The following is a 24,418-nucleotide window of genomic DNA, read 5'->3' on the forward strand; positions in this document are numbered from 1 at the left end:
GACCCGCCCCTACCTAAGCCCCGCCCCTTTTTTGATATTTGTGATTTGTGCATGTAGCGGGAGATGCACGTGTACTGGTGTGGGTTTTAAAATATGTGCAGCGCGCATCTCCTAGCTTTGGCATGTGTAGGGGTTTTAAAATCAACCAGAAAGTGAAAGAAAGAGAACTGTGGAGCTGGAAATCATATTTATTGTGCCACCAAACTAACTTGATTATAGTAAAGTATTAATTTTGAACACTAATCCGGTGGTCCTGGTGTTTTTTTTGGGGGGGCACAGAGCACACAGTACACAGAGGAAATTCGCTTAACCTAAGGAATTCAGCATAGGAAGCCAGATACCCACACTGGGACCTGAGAGGACTCCTTTCTACCTCTAGTTAAAGAATCACCACCTTGGGAAGCACTGGAGACAGAAGACCTAGCAAGGGTTGATGCCCTGAAGAGTGTAAATAACTTTATGGCCTCACCCATGCTAGACCTGCACACCGGGGTGGGGATACACATGAATTGGTGCTGATGTTTAGATGTAAATGACCAGATGCTCTGTGACTTGACCATGAAGTGTCAAACAAATTTTCCTTGGGAACACAAAAAGCAAAGTAAACAAAATGGGGCGGATTTTAAAAGGGTTACGTGTGTAATATACCCCTCCTGCGCGAACCGAGCCTATTATGCATAGGCTCGGCGATGCGCGCAAGCCCCAGAACGTGCATTTGTCCCGGGGCTCGAAAAAGGGGCAGGGCTTGGGCGGCCCAGGGCGGGGTCGGGGCGTGGCCAGAGGCCTCCGAAGCCCTGCTAGGCCAGGGGATCGTGCGCCGGCCGAGGCAGGCGCAACTTAAATAATAAAGGTAGGGGGGGAGATTTAGGTAGGGCTGGGGGGCAGGTTAGATAGGGGAAGGGAGGGGAAGGTGGGGGGTGGCCTCGGAAGGAACAGGGAAAGCCATCGGGGCTCCCCCTAGGGCTCGGCGCGCACCGACCCCGGTGGCATAGATTTGTGCGCGCCAGGTTGCGCGCATAAATCTACGCCTGTGCGTAGGTTCGAAAATCCGGCCCAATATGAACACTCTTCCTTAAAATTGAAATTTGTCCTTTTAGGGATGTGATAGTCCTGAAAGCCTGTATGTCGATGCTGTAAATATGCTATGATGGTAACTTTTAAATAAGTGCATATGAGAATAGGTTTGCTGATCGTGCCCAGGGTCGCAGCTATTTTATAACACAGGCGCGTATATGCGCACATTTATTTATTTATTTATTTATTTATTCAACCTTATATACCGGCTTTCAAATTCATTTCAAGGCGGTTTACATTGATTGAAATTGCAGTAGCAACCTTCAAACACATATATGCTAAAAACAAATCATTAAACATAATACATGACTAAAATACATTAAAACCAAAGGCTAGCTGGCTAAAAATACATTAAACTAAGCTCTTCCAAATCCCAACAATTCTGCCACATCTTCCCAGGTACCCCCTTCCCTCCACAAGTCATTAAACATAACACATGACTAAAATACATTAAAACCAAACAGGCTGAGCGCATGCATGTGTGTGCACAATTTGAAGTGGGCATTACACGTGTGCACAAGTCCTGCTTCTACCGCGTAAGTGGGAGGACTTTAAATGGGGTGCACTTCCACACCATTGCCAGTTTCACCAGTTCATTCCCAGTTCACCCAGGCAAGGGATAGGACTTCCAAACCCCCCTAGTTTAATATCATCCCTTTTACCATGTTAACCCCTATCTTTAAAACCTGTTGATCTATGCAATTTTTTTTGTTTTATGACTTACACGACATGCATACCAGAAGTAAAGTTACGTAGCAGGGTCCCCGGCAAGCACCTGTGCGCGTACGTGTTTACATGCTGGCTTTATTAAGAAATCCAGGAATGACCTCGCCCCACCCTGACCATGCCCACATCCCGCCCTTTTTTAGAGAAACATTTTTGTGCACGCAGCGGGAGATATGCGTGTATCCAGGTGGCTTTTAAATCTGCTCGGCGCGCTGGCATGACATATTCACGTATCTCCTGGTTCTGGCGCACACCGGGCTTTTAAAATTCACCTTTATATGAATAGGGAGGGAAATTTTGTTATTGCCCGCAGAGCTTGCCATCCTGCATTGAGAGGAAATTTACCTATGGAAATCCCTCTAATATTGCCCCATTATGTCAATATTTTATACTTGCTAATCATGTAAATTGGTAAAAGAGAACAAACTCATTTGTATTCTCATCTATATTACCAGAGTTCACCTTATTCTTCATTACAGAAATGAATTTTTATAAATATTGTGACATCTTCAGAACTAAATGTCATATATGATACAAATTTGATCAGTTATAAAGACTTAAATTCCATAATGACAATGAGGTAAACTACACAGGGCCAGAGAGAGCAGGAATTAGGCCCGTGCCAGCTAAGAAAAGTAGGCCCCTATGTAAGGTTCTGATGCAATATCATTTTCTAAATTTCCCAAATAAATTGTATTTATTTAAGAAGGCTTTATGAGCTTTTTTTTTTTTTTTTTAGCAAATTCTTCAATTACAATTGAAGTTTCTATTTATACATGTTAGAAATAGATATATTTAGCTTTTTTTTAAATTTTGCCCAACAAAAGTAGGCCCCTTGAACATTGTAGGCCCTAGCCGAATGGCCATGCTGGTACCCCCTCTCTCCTGGAGTGAAACTACAAATGAAGGAAAATGTTTGTGGGACTTGGAACGAGCTATGGAAGAAATCAGCTTTTCAAATACTTGCTTCCATAAGCCACAACACGTTGTGCAGTGTTTGGCCAAAACTGAATCTCATTATTTATTATATGATATACCAGCTTCTCTCTTGGGTGGACAGGGGATTAAAGGCAAAGAAGCATATAGCAGCAAAAAAAGCAACATTTTCCACTGATTTAATAGAGCACTTACCATCTCATTATATTTAATTCTCCTTAAATAATAACTTACTTGCTTATTATTTCATGATATATCCACTCCACCACAAGACCGAGGAACAAACTATGTTGTCAACTGTCAGTCTTTAGATACTATATGGCGTGTTTGTTCTCACTGAAAATCACAAGTACTACAGAAGTTCTTAAAGTGAATTCACATCTATATTCATAACATAGGGATCAATGTACTAAAACATGTTAATGGTAACACAAATGTTAATGTGTTAAATGTCTGTGCTATCTATCACAAATGGTTAACACATAAACAGCAATGTTAATGCACACAAACTAGTTTACCTTAGTGATAATGCTACATAGGTAATGAGATGTAAAAGTTTGTAAAATAGCTCATTACCTACGAGCACAGCATAAAAGTATGTATGTTTAAAATGTGCAAAATAAACTCGATGTATGCTAGTGGTGTGGTGGAAAAAATCTCCTCCTCCTCCTCCTCTTCTTGATTCTGTCTGCCAAAGGCTTCATAGCATTCACTACCTGGGGAAGCTGACAGCGATCAGGAATGGTAAGACCGAAAGGTTTCATGAGGTTTGGAGACCATTTCAACAGTTGCTTGAGGCACACTTTGCTTAATGTAGGCTTGTCTTATGAAGGTATACATGCACCCACAATTTGAATTGGATCTGTATTTGGGTTTGGGAAAGGAGGGCGGGGTAAGAAGGTATACAGGGAAGGAGGGATGGGGTTGTTTCATAAAAATGCTTTCTGTCATGGAGTTGTTGTTGTATTTCTATGTATGCTTTTGACCAATAATAAAACTTTCAATTAAAAAAATGTGCAACATGTAACAGGCTCATTACCTCAAAAACTTAAAGACCCTATTTCTATGCATGTCTAGAACTATGAAACTTATATTATCAGGTAAACTTTCAAAGGAGTGATGCATGTAAATGCAGCATACTATCATAGCATTTTTCAAAAGCCATCTACCTGTGTTAAGAGCACATAACACGGGTAAAACCTATTGATAATTTAATGGCATATATTGTAGCAATTTTCAAAAGCCCACTTATGTGGGCAAAATGCATTTATATGTGTAAAAGTCAGTTTTAAGTGTGTAAATGCTTTTGAAAATCAGGACCTACGTTTCTACACTAAAAGATGACTTTTCAAAGGTGGATATGCACCGAAATTGGGAGATGGGTGTGCATCTAGCACTTGCGCATGTCCACCCCATTTTATAAGGCAGCCAGATGCCCACACAAGTGCCAATGCACAAATATCTCCCATCGGAGAAAAAAGGGGCAGGGAGTGGGCATGACATGGGCATTTCAGGACATGGCCAAGAGAAGTGCATCCAAGTAGATCTGCTCCTGGACATGCATCAAGGTCCAGTACCGATTAACTTTACTTCTGCTTTGGATGAGGTGTTAAGTATGAATTATCAAATTTACAGCTATCTAGGAAGTATTTGAGGGGTCTGGGATAACTGGCGGGGGGGGGGGGGGAGCCTAACAAATCAGGGGGCTTGGAGGACCTAGCTGAACACTGGGCTAACTGGTGGCCGAACTGATGAAACTGGCTGGATGCAAGTCTGTTATAAAATACCTTACTTGCACGTCTGTAAGCCAACTTATGCTACAGGGTATGCACAAGCTCAATATTAAGCACACATATAAGCGTGCCTAGCCTATTTTATAATATCCATGAGTATGTGCGTGCATGTTATAAAATTGCTGTGTATCTGGGTATGCGCCAACACACACACGTATATGTGTGCCCATGTGCTCATTTAAAAGTTACCATCCCCATATACACTGCCCAACTCTGGCCCGATGCAAAACGCTCAGACCATATTACACCAACTCTAATTCATCTATATTGGCTATCCATATCCGAACACATTAAATATAAACTGGGTACGATTATATACAAACTTCTGAATGACGATTCTTATGCATGGGCCAATTCCCTACTTAAATTCTATCGACTCACTCGCTCCCTAAGCTCATCACAACATCTCCTTCTGGAGGTTCCCTCGCCAAAAGCAGCACACCTCTATATTACATGTGAATGTTCCTTCTCCATTGCAGTACCTGTGTTCTGGAATTTGCTACCTCTGGAAATACGAAAGTGTGACTCCATTAAAAAGTTTAAATGTCTTCTTAAGACCTATTTATTTAAATTTGCTTATTTTTTAGTTTTATGATTTGAAACATTTTAATTTTTTGTTTTTTATCTATCACTGTACATAACTTTATGTGCTTCTTATTGTTAATTATTTTATGCATGTTTTATTGTTAACCGCCTAGACCTTTTTGTGTTAGGCAGTCTATAAATTTAATAAATGTAAATGTAAGTAAGCAGAGTGGAATTACAGTAGACTTTTGGGGTTCTTGTTAGGTTTTCCACATAAGAACGAGGTGATTTAGGTATTTACTTATAAGTTAATACCATGTTAAATGTATGTTTTGGGGATGCCACACAAGTATCTATAAAGATACATTTCAATATTATTGCAGCTTTTCATTCTACACACCGTAAGATAATGATGTCAATGAGCAGAGAACAGTCAGGGAGCCTGAAATATACAAAACAGTGAAAGGAATGTGGTATGGCCATGCCAATTTATCTTAACAGCTCCCACATGAGATCATAAGACAGGCAAGGTGGAGTTCCCACATACTGCTACAGGTGCACCCCTCTGTGAGATCCAAAACCAGTTTACAAAATAGAAGTGAGATGATGTCCCAGACAAGTAATAATAAAAGACCACAAAGACACCTGCTTATTACTCACCCTCATTCAGCAAACAAACAATATTATCAGTTAGTGAGCAGTCTGTTATACCCACACACGAAAAACCAAAACTTATGTTTATTTTGGAGCCTCATGATTCTAATCATGTGTCTAGAGTATATGCATATAAAATATATCAAACCTAAACAATTGAAATCATTATGAAAGGACCTTCACAATCTGGGCACTTGCTTCTGAATATGAATAGATCAAAGCAGTTGTAATCATTGGTCCATACTTTAAAAAACATTTCTATGAATTCATGTTTTGAAACACTGCGTCAGGGGAGCATCTGGCATCCACGATCTCTGGGATCCAGAGCCTTTGAGTAGTTTTTGAAGAAGACGCTTAATTGGAGACCACGGATGCCAGATGCTCCTCTTATGTAGTGCTTTAAAACATGAATTCATGTCAGAGTTGCACATTTAAACACAGAAATTATGGACCAATGATTACATCTGCTACAGTCCATTCATTTTAAGAAGAAAGTGTCTGGGTTCGGTTTATGGAGGATATTTCATAATGATTTCAATTGTTTAGTTTGCAATTTTTTGTATTTTTTTTAGTACCTTCCAAACTTATAAACTAGTGTGGTTTATATTGATAGTATACATAGTATATACCAGTGTAATATATACTATTTCACTGGTTCTAACAGCTACGATCATAAGAAGTGCCATCCTGGGTCAGATCAATGGTCCATTGAGCCCAGCATCCTATTCCCCACAGTGGCTAATCCAGTAACTTGAAAATACCTGGAAGATCCCTTCTCTGTTGCTCACTTCCAGATGTAGGAGGTGGTGATCCCTGTGTCAGCCTAGCTAATAAGTGTTAATGGACCTGTCCTCCAGAAACTTGTCCAAATCTTTTTCAACCCAGCTATGCTATTAACTTTGACCACATCCTCCAGCAAAAAATTCCATAGCTTAACTGTGTGTTGATTGAAAAAGCAAAATTGCTTACCTTGTAATAGGTGTTATCCCAGGACAGCAGGATGTAGTCCTCACATATGGGTGACATCGGTAATGGAGCCCTAAACGGAAAAACTTCTGTCAAAGTTTCATAAACTTTTGACTGGCAGCCAGAGTGCCCACTGAGCATGCCCAGCATGCCATGATATTCTCTGCCACAGGGGTCTCCCTTCAGTCTGTTTTGTAGCAATTATAGTTAGCCAAAAATAAAATAATAAAACGTATCGGACCCAACTCTGCGGGGTGGAGGGTGGGTTTCATGAGGATTACATCCTGCTGTCCTGGGATAACACCTATTACAAGGTAAGCAATTTTGCTTTATCCCAGGACAAGCAGGATGCTAGTCATCACATATGGGTGATTAGCAAGCTAGAGGCTGAGTCATTTTGTAGTGAAGATACACTGAAGCATTGCTGTTGAAAATGAACCAGCCGAAGATCACAGCAGGTTGGATGTAGAAGGAGTTGGGATTAAACTGGAAACAAGTTCTTTAAGACAGATTGTCCATAGGCTGAATCTTGTCGTCCTTCTTTGTCCAAACAGTAATGAGCTGCAAAGGTGTGAAGAGAACTCCATGTTGCTGCTTTACATATGTCAAGGATTGGCACTGAACGATAGTGTGCTACTGAGGTTGACATTGCTTTTACTGAATGTGATTTTACTCGCCCTTGGAGAGGAAGGCCTGCTTTTTCATAGCAAAACTGTATGCAATCTGCTAGCCAGTTGGACAGAGTATGTTTACCCACTGCTTTATCTGGTTTTTTGGGTCATAAGAGACAAAAAGTTGATTGGACTTCCTGTGGACTGCAGTGCGGTTTACGTAGAAAGATAATGCCCACTTACAGTCCAAGGTATGCAAAGCCCGTTCTCCTTGGTGAGAGTGAGGCCTTGGAAAGAATGTGGGTAAAACTATGGATTGGTTCAAGTGGAATTCCGTTACTACTTTGGGAAGGAATTTTGGATGTGTACGGAGCACCAGCCTGTCATGTAGAAACTTTGTATAAGGTTCATATGTGACAAGTGCCTGTAACTCACTAATCCTTCCGGCTGATGTAATGGCTATGAGGAAGATAGACTTCCATGTGAGAAATTTAAGATCACAGGTATCTATGGTTTCGAATGGAGAACGCATGAGTCTGGTTAATACCACGTTCAGGTCCCATTGTATGATTGGGGGTCGAACTGGTGGTTTAAGTTGATTTAATCCTCTCATAAACCTACTGACGAGAGGTTGTGTAGAGATAGGTGCATCTTCCAGTTTGTTATGGTAAGCTGAGATTGCACTTAAGTGTACTCTTACAGATGAAGTCTGGAGACCAGATTCTGAAAGATAGTATAAATAATCTAGTAGAGAAGAAGTGGAGCAAGTGAAAGGATCAGTATTGTTTTGCTTGCACCACAATGTAAATCTTTTCCATTTGGAAGAGTAGTTCTTTCGTGTGGAAGGCTTATGTGAAGCTATAAGAACTTGAGAGATATGGGTTGAAAGATTGAGTGGTTGTAAGATTAAGCTTTCAACATCCAAGCTGTCAGGGCCAGGGATTGGAGGTTGGGATGGCGTAATCGACCCTGATCCTGAGTTATGAGTGTGGGAGCTACTCCTAGACGAATGGGATCCCTGACCGAGAGGTCTAGAAGTGTGGGAAACCATACTTGTCGAGGCCAATACGGGGCTATGAGTATCATGGACCCCATGTCCTGTTGTAGTTTTACTAGAGTCTTGGTGATGAGCAGTATCGGAGGATACGCGTATAGCAGGCCTGAGTTTCAATGGTGAGCAAAGGTGTCCCTAGGCAAGCTGTTTTTCTGCTTGAACAGGGAGCAATAATTGTTCGCTTTGTAGTTCAGATGTGATGCAAAGAGATCTATTGTTGGTTAACCCCAACGTTGAAAAAGCCTGGCCGCTATTGTTGGATCCAAGGACCACTCGTGTGGTTGGAACTGATGACTGAGGCGATCGGCTACTATGTTGTGAATGCCTGCTAGATAAGTGGCCCGTAAGAGTATTGAATGCGCTAGGGCCCAGTCCCAAATCTGTGCTGCTTCTTGGCAAAGGAGATATGAGCCCGTCCCTCCTTGCTTGTTGATGTACCACATGGCTACTGTGTTGTCCGTCTGTATGAGAACAGTTTTGTGTGAAAGGCAGTCCTTGAACGCATGCAGCGCATAACGTATAGCTCGAAGCTCCAGGAAGTTTATCTGAAATGTGGCTTCGAGCTTTGTCTACGTCCTTGAGTCTGCAGATGACCTATGTGCACACCCCAGCCCAAGGTGGATGCATCTGTAGTTAGTGTTATTTGCGAGATCGGTTGCTGGAAAGGTAGACCTTTGAGCAAATTGTTCATTGATGTCCACCAGAGGAGGGAAGAACGCAGTTGCTGAGTTACTTGAATTTGAGAGGACAGTGGCTGAATGGCTTGAATCCACTGTGTTTTGAGAGACCATTGCCAGTCTGGCCATTGGAGTGACGTGAACTGTAGAGGCCATGTGACCAAGGAGGGTGAGGCACTGATGAGCTTTGACCTGCGTTTGAATCCGGAGAGAGTTTGCCAGTAGAACGAGTGTCTGTGCACGGTCTCTTGGAAGAAAAGCTTTTGCTAAGACTGTGTTTAAATCTGCACCGATGAATTGTAATAGGTGAGATGGTGTGAAATGGGATTTCTGGTAATTGATGAGAAAGCCCAAGGAGTGAAGTAAGTTGATTGTGAGCTTGAGGGAACTGAGAGCTCCTTCTTTCGTTTGACTCTTGATGAGCCAATCGTCGAGGTAAGGAAAGACATGTACTCCCTGTTTGTGAAGGTGGATCACCGCCACCGCTAGGCACTTTGTGAATACTCTGGGTGCTGAGGCGAGGCCGAATGGAAGTACCTGGTATTGAAAATGTTGGCTGTCGACTAGAAATCGCAGATATTTGCGATGAGGAGGAAAAATGGGAATGTGAGCGTAGGCGTATTGAAGATCCAGAGAACAGAGCCAATCTCTTTTTTAGAGTAGAGGTAACATGGTACCCAATGATACCATCCTGAATTTTTCTTTTTTCAGAAATTTGTTGAGATTTCTGAGGTCTAGGATGGGACGTAGGCCTCCTGTTTTCTTTGGAATGAGGAAATATCGGGAGTAGAATCCTCTGCCCTGTTGAGGCTGGGGAACTGGTTCTATGGCCCTGGCTCTCAGAAGGGTGGATAATTCTGTTTTTAGGAGTGTGGATTGATTGTTTACTGTCCAAGATGAGATGGGAGGAGTGTCGTTTGGTACAGTGAGAAAATCCAAGTGGTACCCTTGAGATGTTATGGACAGTACCCAGTGGTCTGTAGTTATGGAGGTCCAGCTGTGATGAAAGAAAGCAATTTGACCTCCTACTGGTAAGAGTGGGACTGGATTGGAGGAAAGGCTTCTGTTCTCTGACAGTATCTCAAAACCCCAATGTAGAAGCAGTCTGAGGAGGGGGTTGAGATCTGGATTGTCTTTGTTGTCGAGATTGTGTACGCTGAGCTGGGCGAGATGCACGTGCACGGGTCGGAGGAGGATAGTAAGGCCTCTGACGGTAATATGGGCGTCTTGTATCCCTCTTGGGCAGCCTTCTAGAAGAAGGTTGGAACTCTTGAGGTATTAAGGAGAGCTGTTTCAGAGTCTCTGTATGCTCTTTTAAAACGGCAACTGCTTCCTTCACTTTGTCTCCGAAAAGGTTGTCCCCGAGACAAGGGAGATCGGCCAGTCTCTCCTGCACCTCCGGTCTTAAGTCGGACGCCTTAAGCCATGCCCAACAATGAGCTGTAATCCCTGTGGCTGATAGTCGAGATGCGGCTTCAAAACTATCATACACCACCCGTACCTCATGCTTGCCCGCTTCCAGGTCTTTATGTATGAGCTGGGAGAAAAGATCCTGGAATTGCTCAGGGAGTGTCTGTGTAGGCTATTGTGCTTGCTTCCAGAGATTACGCTGGTATTGAGTCATGAAGAGCTGGTAAGCAGCAATTTTAGAGACCAGCATAGATCCCTGAAACATTTTCCGGCCTAGATTGTCAAGGAACCTGTTATCCTTCCCTGGCGGTGTTGAAGAGTGTGTTTTTACTCTCTTTGCTTTCTTTTGCGCCGACTCTACTACCACAGACTGGTGAGGTAGCTGAGTCTTCTGGAAACCTGGGATTGGCTGAACCAGTTATGTGGCGTCTGATCTCTTGTTTACTGCAGAAGTGGAGCCAGGATGTTCCCATAGCCTGTACATCAGTTCTTGGAGCACCTCATGAACAGGTACAGCTAAGATTTCCTTTGGCAGGTCAACGAATTGTAACACTTCTAGTGTTTTTTTGCCTGGCATCTAATTCTGATTGGAGCTGAAATGGAATGGTCTCTGCCATCTCTTTCACAAAGTTGGAGAATGACAAGTCCTCTGGAGGGGATTTTCTGCGGTCTTCTGGATGTGAAGGTTCCGAGAACATCTCCTCATCTGTGGAGAGATCTGTATCAGTGTCTGTCCAGGTGTGTTCTGAGCGACCAGCAGGTCTTGGCTTGGAAGGTATCGATGGCTGAGACTTGGGCATCGAGGGAAATAAAGGAGACCGTGGAGGAATCGGTCTTGGAATCCCCGAAGGACCAGGCATGGGTTCTGGAATTGGGGTTTTATTGATGTCCTGAGGTTTTTTAGGAATAGCATCGATGATTGTATTTAACTTCTCCATCAGAGGTGCAAAAAACGATATAGCAAATGTTGCTTACCTGATGTAACAGGTGTTCTCACAGGACAGCAGGATGTTAGTCCTCACAAATGGGTGACATCGAGGATGGAGCCCACCACGGAAAACTTCTGTCAAAGTTTAAACAGAACTTTGACTGGCCCCTACTGGGCATGCCCAGCAAGGCACTGACCCTGCAGCCAGCAGGGGTCTCCCTTCAGTCTGATTTTCAAAGCTACAGGCAGTGCCTAGAAAGTAAGAATAAAACGAACCCAACACCGCGGGGAGGCGGGCGGGTTTCGTGAGGACTAACATCCTGCTGTCCTGTGAGAACACCTGTTACATCAGGTAAGCAACATTTGCTTTCTCACAGGACAAGCAGGATGGTTGTCCTCACAAATGGGTGAGTACCGAGCTGAGGATGTCCCGACTTGCACCAAATGTACCCAACGGTGTGCAGCAGGCACAATAAGTGAGGAGAAATTTGGGAAAGGGCATCCGCACCCAACCGGGTAGGTGGAAGGGTGTTGGTACATCAGGTTGGAAAAAGGTTACGCAAGACAGACTGGCCGAAGATGGAGTCCTGTCTTCCAGCCTTGTCCAAACAATAATGGGCTGCAAAGGTATGGAGAGAACTCCAGGTTGCAGCTTTGCAGATGTCAGGAAGCGGCACCGATCGAAGGTGTGCCACTGACGTCGCCATGGCCCTCACAGAGTGTGCTTTAACACGGTCTTGAAAAGGAATGCCAGCTTGCTCATAGCAAAAAGAAATGCAGTCCGCCAACCAGGAAGAAAGAGCCTGCTTACCCACAGGTTGTCCCAACTTATTAGGATGGAAAGAGACGAATAATTGAGTGCTCTTCCTATGGGAAACTGTACGGTCTAGGTAAAAAGCTAGAGCTCGTTTACAGTCTAGGGTATGCAGGGTCTGCTCTCCAGAGTTGGAGTGGGGCCTGGGAAAAAAGATAGGTAGTATGATGGATTGATTGATATGAAACTCAGAAACTACCTTAGGTAAAAATTTAGGGTGAGTGCGGAGTACCGCGTGGTCCTGCAGGAGCTTAGTGTAAGGCGGATAGGTAACTAGGGCCTGTAATTCACTAACTCTGCGAGCTGAAGTAATAGCCAAAAGGAATAACACTTTCCAAGTGAGATATTTAAAGTCACAGGAGTGCAGAGGTTCGAAAGGAGGTTTCATAAGACGACCAAGAACCAGGTTAAGGTCCCAGGATGGGGCCGGAGGACGCAAGGGCGGCTTTAGATGGAGCAAGCCCTTAAGAAAGCGTGTTACTAGGGGTTGTACTGAAATAGGATTACCCCCAATACCCTTATGGAAGGCGGCTACCGCATTGACATGCATTCTGATAGAAGAGGTTTTAAGACCTGATTCAGAGAGATGCCATAAATAGTCCAAGAATTTGGAGAGTGGACAGGAAAGGGGATCAAGGGACTGAGAAGTGCACCATGATGTGTACCTTTTCCATTTGTATGAGTAAGACTTTCTTGTGGAAGGCTTTCGTGAAGCTATCAGGACCCGAGAAACGGAATCTGAAAGGTTGAAAGGCTGAAGGACTAACCTTTCAACATCCATGCCGTCAGGGACAAGACTTGGAGGTTGGGATGGAGGAGGCATCCGTCGTTTTGAGTGAGCAGATGCGGGTCCTTTCCCAGAGGAATGTGCCTGCGGATGGAGAGATCCTGGAGTATTGGAAAACATACTTGGCGTGGCCAGTAAGGTGCTATCAGGATCATGGTTCCTCCGTCCTGGCGTAGCTTCACGAGAGTCTTTGACACAAGAGGAAGTGGAGGGAATGCATAGAGCAGACCGGTTGTCCACTTGAGGGAGAATGCATCCCTCGGCCGAGAGTGCTGGCTCCGAATGAGAGAGCAGAAATCGTCCACTTTGTGGTTCTGAGGGGACGCAAAGAGGTCTATGCGGGGAGAACCCCACTTGTGAAACAGAGAGGTCGCTACCAGAGGATCGAGTGACCACTCGTGTGGTTGGAAGACACGGCTCAGCTGGTCTGCCAATACATTGTCTACTCCCGGCAGGTAAGTGGCCCTGAGGTACATGGAGTGGGAGAGGGCTTCCGCCCAGATCTGCGCAGCTTCCTGACACAGAAGGAAGGAGCCTGTGCCTCCCTGCTTGTTTATGTACCACATGGCCACTTGGTTGTCCGTCTGGATTAAGATTATCTGATGAAAGAGATGATCTTTGAAAGTGTGGAGCGCATAGCGGATTGCTCGAAGTTCCAGGAAATTGATCTGGTGTTCGGCTTCCTCTTTGGACCATAACCCTTGGGTTTGAAAGTCGTCCACATGGGCTCCCCAACCGATGTGAGAAGCGTCGGTGGTTAGGATTACTTGCGGATCCGGTGGAAGAAAGGGTAAGCCCTGAAGGAGGTTGACCTGAGTCGTCCACCAGGTTAAGGATAGGCGCAGCGCTTGTGTGACTGTGACTATGGAGGACAGAGGCTGAAAAGCTTGAATCCATTGGTGTCGTAGAGTCCATTGTGTTACTCTCATGGCTAGTCGGGTCATGGGAGTGACTTGAACCGAGGATGCCATGTGCCCTAGGAGAACGAGGAACTGGCGAGCCGTGGCAGTGTTCTGAGACTGGAGCTGGCGAGCCAGGGACATTAGGGTGTGGACCCTCTGAAGAGGAAGGTAAGCCTTTGCCTGTAAGGTATCCAAGTCCGCCCCAATGAAGGATAAGGTTAGAGACGGGACTAAGCAAGATTTCTCGTAATTGACGAGAAACCCTAAGGAAAGGAGTGTTTGAATTGTCAATTTTAGGGAGGATTGAGCTATCTGTTGGGTGGAGGCCCTGAGTAGCCAATCGTCCAGGTATGGGTAGACGTGGACACCTTCCTTCCTTAGGAATGCTGCTACCACTACGAGACATTTGGTAAAGACTCGTGGGGCAGAAGCTAGACCGAAAGGGAGGACACGGTATTGATAATGGTCGTGGCCTACTAGAAACCGTAGATATTTGCGATGGGATTGTGTGATCGCAATGTGGGTATAAGCGTCCTTGAGGTCGAGAGAGCACAGCCAATCCCCTCTTTGTAGCAGAGGGAGCAGTGCGCCTAGGGTTACCATTTTGAACTTCTCTTTTTGAAGGTATTTGTTGAGGGCTCGAAGGTCCAAAATGGGACGTAGTCCCCCTGATTTCTTTGGTATTAGGAAGTATCTGGAATAGAATCCCGTGCCTCGTTGAGAGGGAGGAACGGGTTCTATAGCATTTGATTGCAGAAGAAGGGATACTTCCTGTTGTAATTGAGCCAAATGGGTGGATAGACTCCACGCTTGAAGAGGCGGGGAGTCTGCCGGAAGAGTTATGAAGTTGAGGTGGTAACCCTGTGCGATAATTGTTAGCACTCACTGATCTGAGGTGATCTGCAACCAAGGTTGTAGAAAATGGTACAGTCGACCTCCTACAGGGATGTCCGGAAGAGGGGTTTGGCATGTGTTCCCTACAGGGGAGTCAAAGGCCAGCCGCAGGCCCAGGAGGAGGGGCTACAGTAGGCCTTTGTTTCCTAGGCTGACGCGGCTGAGGCCTAGTAGAGGATCGAGCTGGACGAGGCCTGGCCGATGGAGGGTAATAACGGCGTGGTCGAAAGAATGACTTCTTAGAGTCTTTCTTTTGCGGTTGCTTGGAGGTCAGCTCAGGTGGGACAGATGAGAGTTGTTTCAACGTCTCATGGTGGTCTTTTAACTCCGCCACAATCTGCTGAATTTGCTCTCCAAACAAATTATCGCCTAAGCAGGGTAAATCAGCAAGACGATCCTGAACCTCTGGGCGAAGGTTGGATGATTTTAACCAAGCCCAATGTCTGGCTGAGATGGCTGTGGCTGAAACTTTTGTGGAAGCATCGAATATGTCGTAGGCAGTCCTAATCTCGTGCTTCCCTGCCTCAAATCCCTTGTGAAGAAGGGCTTGAAGCTGCGGTTGGTATTGGTCTGGCAACGTGTCAGCATAGTCTTGCATCTGCTTAAGGATGGCTCTGTTGTACTGAGTCATCTAAAGTTGATATGAAGCTATGCGTGAAATCAACATAGCTCCATGATAGACTTTCCGTCCAACACTATCTAGGAACTTGTTGTCCCTGGTAGGTGGGGTAGAAGAGTGTGGCTTAAGACGCTTGGCCTTCTTCTGCACGAACTCAACCACAACAGAGCGATGATCCAGTTGAGGTTTTTGGAAACCTGGTGCTGACTGGACAAGGTAGGTGGAGTCAGCTTTTTTGTTAACTGGGGACACTGATGAAGGAGATTCCCAGTTTTTCTTGAGCAGATCCAAAAACACCTGGTGTATAGGGATGGAAGCGATGATTTTTGGAGCATCCAGAAATTGAAGGAGTTCCATCATCTGGTGTCTGTCATCAGCTTCAGATTGTAGTTGAAAAGGTACAACTTCTGACATCTCTTTCACAAAATTAATGAAAGATAGATCCTCAGGAGGAGATCTTTTTCTACTCTCTGTAGGAGATGGTGGCGAAGGCAAATCTGTGTCAGAAGATGTATCATCATCATCACCCCAGGTATCGTAGGGATCAAGTGGGGCTTGTAGCCCTGATGGACCTGGCTGAGGCTCTGAAGGCATCGATGGAAACCGAGGTGGAATCGGTGCCGTAGGTGGAACCAGAAATGGCATCGATGGCTTCGGTGCTGCCGATGGAATCGGTGCCTGGCGTGGAATGGATGGAACCGAAGGATATATCGGTGGAGATATACCAGAAGGCACCGATGGAACCACCCCGGAAGGGGGAATCCGGAACGGTGTTTCTCCTGCCGATGAAAATCCAGTCGGAGACGGTGGTGTTGTCGATGGTACTGGAATCACCGATGGAAGGGCCGTCATGAGCGCCTCCATGCGGCTCAGTAGCGGTGCTAGCGCTTGTATCAACGGCTCGGTGGTCGGTTCCCTCCTCGGTGGCGAAGCCGGTGCCGGTGTCGGGGGCGGCACTGGAACCGGTGCCTGAGACGGTGCCGATGGAGGTTGCAATTTCTTCATCGCTTTCTCGATGGCCTCCTGGACCAGCCGGTCCAGTTCTGCCCGGAGACCAGGGGTAACCATACCCGGCTCGACGGGAGAGGGAGGCTGAGGCAGGGCCGGAGGGACCACCGTAACCGGTGGGATCACGGCCCCCGCACCCCGGGAGGGTGAGGGTTTCCTCGATGCCGGCGAACGAGACGTGGAGGGTGTCCGGTCTGTTCGCGGCTTCTTTGTCGGTGGCTCGGCTTGAGCAGAGGTCGATGGCTGTGGATCCTCGACAGGCCGAGACTTGTGCCGTCGATGGCGGTGCTTTTCCTTCCGATCCCCTCGCCCATCCGGGGAAGGGACGGGAGTCGACGGCCGAGAAGCGATCGATGGCGGACGGTCACCGGAGGGTTGACGATGATGGTACAACTTCGACGGTGCCGGTTCCGATGACGTCGATGCTATCGATGGCGTTGGGGTGGGTGCATGGAAGAGGAGCCCCATCTTCTCCATCCTGGCTTTGCGACCCTTGGGTGTCATTAAGGCACATTTGGTGCAAGTCAGGACATCATGCTCACTACCCAAACACATTACACAAACCCTGTGGGGGTCTGTGATGGACATAGTCCGGGTACAATCCGGACAACGGCGGAACCCCGTTGCCATGGCCTGAAGCCAAAATTTAGGCTGGGGATCGGTAAGTGCCAACAGGCCTCAAGGGCCAAAATCGACGGTAGTCGATGGAAAAAGGCAAAAAACTTACCGGGTTCCGTAAGATGACTAAAAATTTGTCGAAGGGAGACCCCTGAGGGGCAAATTTTCTTAGGAAATTAACTTCCAAATTCCTGTCAGGAACGTGGTTAGAGAGCTCCTTTCACCGCGTGGCAACTGCTGCGCGGAAAAAAGAAGACTGAAGGGAGACCCCTGCTGGCTGCAGGGTCAGTGCCTTGCTGGGCATGCCCAGTAGGGGCCAGTCAAAGTTCTGTTTAAACTTTGACAGAAGTTTTCCGTGGTGGGCTCCATCCTCGATGTCACCCATTTGTGAGGACAACCATCCTGCTTGTCCTGTGAGAAATCTGGGGTCGGCATCGGTGGATTCATCAAAGGAAACGATGCTGGAATCGGAGCCAGAACCAATGGAATCAGTGACGAAATCGATGGTGACAGCGGTATCGGAATGGGTAGCGTATCCAATGGTACCGGCACTGGCGCCGATGGAAGAGCTGGTGTCGATGGCGCTGGCCTCGATGGAAGAGCTGGTATCGATGGCGCTGGCCTCTGAGATGGAGCCGGTATCGGCATGGCGTCGAGGAGCGCATCTCGGACCACCTGGCGGATGTACCCGTCCAGTTCCGCCCGCATAGCTGATGGAATCAGAGCAGCTATGGGGGGAGGCGGCGATGGCAATACCGGTACCTCCACCGGTTCTTGGGGAGGTACGGTTCCCTGCACCGATGTCGGTGGGGATCGCCGTGGAGTCGAAGGCCTCGGAGACGCCACATCCAGCCGAGGTTTCTTAGATGGCAAAGCCGATTCCGTCGATGGTGCGGCAGGTATCGGGTCGATGCCCGAGCCGTGCGGCCTCCGGTGTCAATGCCGATGCTTTACCTTTGATTTGTCACTGCCCGATGTCGATGCCTTCGAAGATGTCGAGGGGGAGGGAACGGAAGTATCTCCAGCCTCACCAGGGAGTCTTTTTAGAATGACTTTGCGAATCGCTCCCGCTGGAGGCGATTGCCCGGACGTCGATGCTGATGGGAGCAATTGAATTTGAAAAAGTTGCTCCATCTTCTCCAGCCGGAGTCGACGTCTCTTCGATGTCATCTCTGCGCATTGTGGGCAGTTTTGGACATCATGGTTCCTGCCGAGGCAGAGCACACACTCATAGTCTGGGTCCATTATGGACATATTGCTGCAATAATTTGGGCATTTTTTGAAGCCCGAAGCCATTTTAGTCGGACAGCCGTCGACGACTTTGGCACGAAAAAACAGGCACGGAACCGACGAAAACTGAAGAAAAACTTACCGTGATGGTAATAAGAGGGAGACCCTTGCGACAAGAAGTTTTTCTTATAATTCTTTAAGAATTTTCTAAGTGTGGAGAAAATCACCACAGGACTCCAAATTAACCGCGAGTCTAACGGCTCCGCGGAAAAAAGAAGACTGAAGAAAGACCGCTGTGGCAGAGAATATCATGGCATGCTGGGCATGCTTAGTGGGCACTCTGGCTGCCAGTCAAAAGTTTATGAAACTTTGACAGAAGTTTTTCCGTATAGGGCTCCATTACTGATGTCACCCATATGTGAGGACTAGCATCCTGCTTGTCCTGGGATAAAATACTCTCTTAAATTTATTTAAACCTCCTATGTGTTAGTTAGAGTACTATGTAAAAGGATAAATAGCTGTTCCTATTCACCTGTTCCATCCTACTCAAGGTTTTATAGACCTCTATCATGTCCCCTCTCAGTTGCCTCTTCTCCAAGCTGAAGAATCTAAACCTGTTTATACTTGCTTTATGAAGGAGTCGTTATACTCCCCTTTATCATTTTTGTTACCAGTCTCTGAATCTACCATGACATGTTGCTTACAAGAAGAGAAGGTATTAATGACAAAATAAGTTAGTAGTTCTTCTGCTTCTATCCAGTATCTCAGCATATATCATTCATGAACAAATAGCAGAGATGACTTAAAAAACAAAGAAAAGAAAAAAAGCTTGAAGTTAAACTATTACTTATTGACAGAAAGAAGTCTTTGCTAGTAAAAGGGGAAAATCAAAGATTAATTAATTAAACCTAAAGCTTCGACTTATTCTGAAAGCTTCAGGAAGTCCTTTGTGTGCTGTATTTTTTAAATGTTGCCTTACACATGTTCCCTACCAGTGATGACCTTCCATATTTCAGTAAATAGAAAAGAAGTTCTCATTTATCTAACAACCCAACCAAAACAAAATCATATAAAAGAAAACCAACAAGAGTGGGCAGAATTAAAGCTGCAAGCTTTTTGGAACACTAAGGTCCATTTCTCAGGCCTTCTACATAGTAACTCAAAGATCTGCAGTTACTCACATCTAAAAAATTATTTCTATAATGCATATCTACAAACAAAGGGGCAGATTTTTATAGGATTTACGTGTGTAGGGGTGGTTATGCACGCCAGGCCTATTTTATAAAGGCCCGGCGACACGCATAAAGCCCTGGGACGCTTCTAAGTCCCGGGCTTCGAAAAAGGGGCGGGACGGGGCCAGAGGTCTCCGGCACAGAGGCTATTTGCCGCTGTGTCGGAGGATCGCATGCCGGCAGGCTGCTGGCACAAGAGGTAAGTTAAAGAAATGGGGGGGGGGGGGGTTAGAATAGGGCTAGAGGGTGGGAAGGTTAGGGGAAGGGGTAGGAAGGATAGAGTAGGGGGAATGGAAGTTCCCTCATAGGCCGCTCCTAAATTGGAGCGGCCTGGGAGGGAACGGGTGAAGGCCGCAGGTGTCGGTGTGTGCAAGATGCACTAGTGTGCATCCCCTTGCATGCGCTGACCCCTCATTTAAAAACATGTGTGCACATGGGCACCCGCACGTATCTTTTAAAATTTACCCCAAAATGTACAACATATGGAATGACTTTTCCTCTCCCCTTCCTTTAGTGGTGCAGGAAGAACTATTGCCAATGAAAGATTATGAAATTTTAATTGCTTAGGAAGTAAAGAATCCTTTCTTTTAACAGATGGGTAGAGCTACTGCCTTATGGCCATAAGGTCACTGATTCCAATCCCATCTAAGAAATATTTATTCACTACTGGATGTTCTTAGGATATGACACAGCCCTAACTTCTCTAATGCACTACCAAAAGCTCAAAAATTAGATAATATTTTCCCAAATGATCAAGCATTAAAATAAAGATATCAATAAAATTATACATGTCATCATTTTCAGGGACAAGGAAATTAAGAAAGACTAATTAAAAGATATTCTCTATACAAATATTATTAATTCTTGAAATTTCAACACATTTATCTTCTTTACATAAGAAAAGTAAAACAAATATTAAGGCATCTAAGGTCAAGGCTTCTTTATTTTAATAATGGCACAATTGAAGGTGCCAAGATGAAATCATCTGTTTAATTATACAAGGCTAATTTTAATTAACCAACTTTCTTGTAATTGTTAGTGCTTTTCACCCAGTTTGTAAAGCCCTTATGTAGTGGTTCAATCCATCTATCTGTCTATCCATCCAGAGGCAAAATGATTTTCATTAAAGTGGATTCGTTTGGAACTTTGAGTGAAGAACAGTCATGGTCGTAGAATTTTCCCCACTGAAATTCACCAGAACTTGATCAGTGAAAAGTTGAATAATCCATGCATATTTCTACTCTGGAGGTATTATATATGGTTCACAATATCAGCATTAGAATCCTTTTTTAGCCATATATACATAACAGCTATTGAAAACTTTAATATTTCAGTACTGAAAATGCAACACACTGAAGAAAGCATTCACGCAGAAAAGTCTGGTAATGAAGGAAAAAAAGAAAGAGTCTGATATTTTTAGCATGTGCTCGGATCTAGGCAGCTGTGTTTTTTAAGCTTGTCCCATGTCTATTGTCTGTCCAATACAGAGAAGGACCAGATGCATTTATAAAGCTTTGATAACTATAGTCTCTTTTTCATGAAACTATCAACTTCAATCTGCTTTTCAAAAACGTTGACTTAGTATACTCTGTAATTAGTTTCATTGTGCTAAGAAATGACACATTTTGTACTGTAGATCTCTTTGTAGAATGACAAGCATCTGATGTCCTTAATTTACTGATATTAAATGTTTAAACTATTTATCTGTGCTTTTGAAGAAGATGATGACACACTTGAATACCAGGAATAGCTTCATTTTATAAAAATATAGAAATGAAGAACATGACAGCAGATATGACCCATCCAATCATCCCATCCACATCACTTGCTTAGTTTGTGATACATAAAAAAATGTCAATCTTAATATCTTTAGATTTTCACCCACAACTCTACTTTATCCTGTCATCATTCTTCAAAACATACACTTGAGGAAGAGATCCTTTTTACCCAAGAAATAAGTATGTTTTCACACAAGGAGCCCTCAAGAAACTTTATCAGTAAGAGAAGGGCAAAAATCTTGGGTCCTTGACTTGTACTCAGAGAAGGCTGATTTTCCCACAAAGTAAAAAGGGAAAAATTATATATCACAATCTCCTTTTCCTAATACTATGTTGACTATGTCAACAATTTATAAACACTGACATCTGTAGTATCAGAAAGTAAAATTTTAGCAAATTAAACTGCCTACTGAGAAAACAGATTTGGTTGGACACAGATGTGAATGCTTTTTCCCTGGGCAACAAGGATGAGATACAATACCAGATCTCTCGACTTCCCTGGTACTTTTGTATTGTGTACAGTTTATTGCACTCAGTTCGCTGTTGTTAAGCATCCCCCAAATCCTTCAGCAAACAAGGTAAAGAAATACTCCTGGACTCTCTTTCTGACTTAGAAGATGTATAAACTTACAGGGTCATTCAACAAAATGTGTTATGGTGTTAATGCACGCAGCTCCCGATCTGAAGTAAGTTGTGCATACCAGCCAGTTGCCGGCACACGAGTCTTCGGAACAGCGATCAATGGCGCTGTCCTGGCCCGCCCAGAACATGCCCCCGGCCCACCCCTTCGAAGAGGCCCAGCACTTATGCGTGTTCCGGGGTTTATGCGCATGGCCGGGCCCCTTTGGAAATTCGCTTGGCACATGCAAGGCCTGGCCATGCACAGGCCTTTTAAAATCTACCCCAAAAATGCACTTACACATGAATATCCTATCGACCATTCAATGGCGTATATTGTAGCAAATTTCAAATGCCAACTTACATGGGTAATGTGCATTTACACGTGTGAAACCTAATTTTAAGTGTGTAAATGCTTTTAAAATTACCCCTCTTTGTGCATGTGACAATTCCTTGAAACGCCTCTTTTTTATGCAACCAAATTTATGGACATTATGAACTTAATCCTCATAGTTTTTGGTAGCTGAAAATCCAACTATGCACATTCAGACAATCTATATACAGTAAGTAATTTCTTATTTTACATGTATAGATTGGAAGTAAGCTTTTGATACTTTATCCCATAATGCATGACATTGAATCATTATTTAAACAATAGTGAGAATTTTTAAAGATTAATGCATATAGATTTTCTCTCTCTCTCACTATATATATATTTTTTTTTTTTATTTTGCATTCATTTAGCTCTGTCAACAGAAATTAAATTCCAGTTATCATCCACATAGCTTTTCTACACAATAATATACACCTTCCCACACATCTGCATATATTTTATGTACACTGTCCATAAAGCTCAAGGTGCATCAGAAAATGATACATTTATGTAGCCTATATCTTTGCATGATTTAAATTAGCTACTGCAACTTTTCTTTATACTGGAAAAATATATCCTTATTGACCAAACCCACTTTAAACTAAGATGTCTAAGAAAACCGAGTTCTTGTGAATTAACTAACATTAGTCGAGTTCTAACAGCAAACAGTGATGTTGATGTCATTATACATGCAGACCTAACATGAACAAGAAAACCCTCAAAGCCAGCATCCAGACTAGATGGAGAATATTACAGCCTGAAATGCTCTACCAGACATTCCCCCTTCAAAAAAACCACATGTTGAATATGTACTTAGCTTTGATACAGATGGTACCACTTGGAAACCCATCAATCAGAAATCAGCAAAAGCATTTTACAATCCAGACTTGAACACATTTCTTGCAATGCTATTTGCCAGTTGCCACACCTACCTAAATAAGGAATCGAGGGAACCATCTTTAGGCTTCTAATATACTCTCTTGTCCTCTTATAATTATCTTCTTTGGACATTAGGTAATCCAGTTTCTCAAAGGTGGTCTTGTCTTTTCGATTTAGTAGCTGCAAGTCAAAACACAAGAAAAATTATTAAAAATCTAATAATGAAAGAAAGTAATAAGATGGCAAAAAGAAAATACATGAAAGAAACAATCATGTTGTAATTATATTTAGTTAAAAAATGTGTATTTTGGGGAGACATTTTGAAACTGTCCACCTAGGTGAAAATTCCGCAGGTAATTTGTACTCACATACATTGAGGATAAGTTTCAAACCTATTTGTGTTACTGAATTTGCATGCATAGATGGATGCATGGAAATTTATCCTAGTATTTTACAAACAGGCCAATGCAAAACGAACGCGCTAAAACTGTGCGTCCAAACTAGGTGCTCACTTTCTTAACGTGCACCCATCCACCTCTCCTGGGCATACGATGCAGTAGGCAAATGACCCACTGTGTTAAAAAGGAGGCACTAGGGGAAACTGTATTCACCTAGCACCTCGCCGGCAACAGACGGACGATCGCTAATTGAGCATCGCTTTTCCTAACCTGACTGCCGGCAAGACCTTTTTTTCTTTTACTTTACTCCTTTTTTTGATTCCTCCAACTTAATATCACCACGATATTAAGTCAGAGGAACTACAGAAAAGCAGTATTTTCTGCTTTTCTGTAAACTTTAGGGGCTCCTCAAGGCTTAACGCCTGCTCAGAGTAAAAATGTGCTTAACGCCTGCTCAGAGTAAAAATGTGCATGTCATGTGCACATTTATTTTTTACATAAGTGGGTAATAGCTAATAGCCTCATCAGCATGAATTTACATGTGATGAGTGCTATTAGCTATGTGCTGGTTTGGACCTGCATTTTGGATGCGCTAATCCCCTTATTGCATAAGGGGTTATGGACGTGCATCCAAAATGCTCGTCCAAGTGCTAGTTAACCTGTGCGCTACTCTTAGCGCATAATATTGCATCGTCCTGAAACTGTGCAGTTTATAAAATACAACGTAGTTCAGCAATGTATGTTTCAGTATGTGGATATTTGCAACACATTGCAAATGCATAGTTTAGCTATTACTTGTATACTTTACATGAAAAAAAAATATGTGCACGTAAAACTGTGATTTATACACAGAAGGTATATTATAAAATATGCGTACGTAATTCAAATCACCAGTTTGTCGATACTTCCACCAG

At 44.1% G+C, this 24,418-nt stretch overlaps 1 protein-coding gene across 8 annotated transcripts in view; it reads right to left on the reverse strand.

Moving 5' to 3' along the window:
* RALGPS1 (Ral GEF with PH domain and SH3 binding motif 1) overlaps positions 1-24,418 on the reverse strand; it is a 965,034-nt gene that overhangs the window by 493,399 nt on the left and 447,217 nt on the right. For all 8 annotated transcript variants that reach the window (XM_029614240.1, XM_029614239.1, XM_029614238.1 and 5 more), the window contains one exon: positions 23,160-23,286. In XM_029614240.1, coding sequence (XP_029470100.1) covers positions 23,160-23,286 — 127 coding nt within the window. The remainder of the gene's footprint in view (positions 1-23,159; positions 23,287-24,418) is intronic.

The sequence above is a fragment of the Rhinatrema bivittatum genome, chromosome 8, assembly GCF_901001135.1.
Source record: "Rhinatrema bivittatum chromosome 8, aRhiBiv1.1, whole genome shotgun sequence".
Classification (NCBI taxonomy): domain Eukaryota; kingdom Metazoa; phylum Chordata; class Amphibia; order Gymnophiona; family Rhinatrematidae; genus Rhinatrema; species Rhinatrema bivittatum.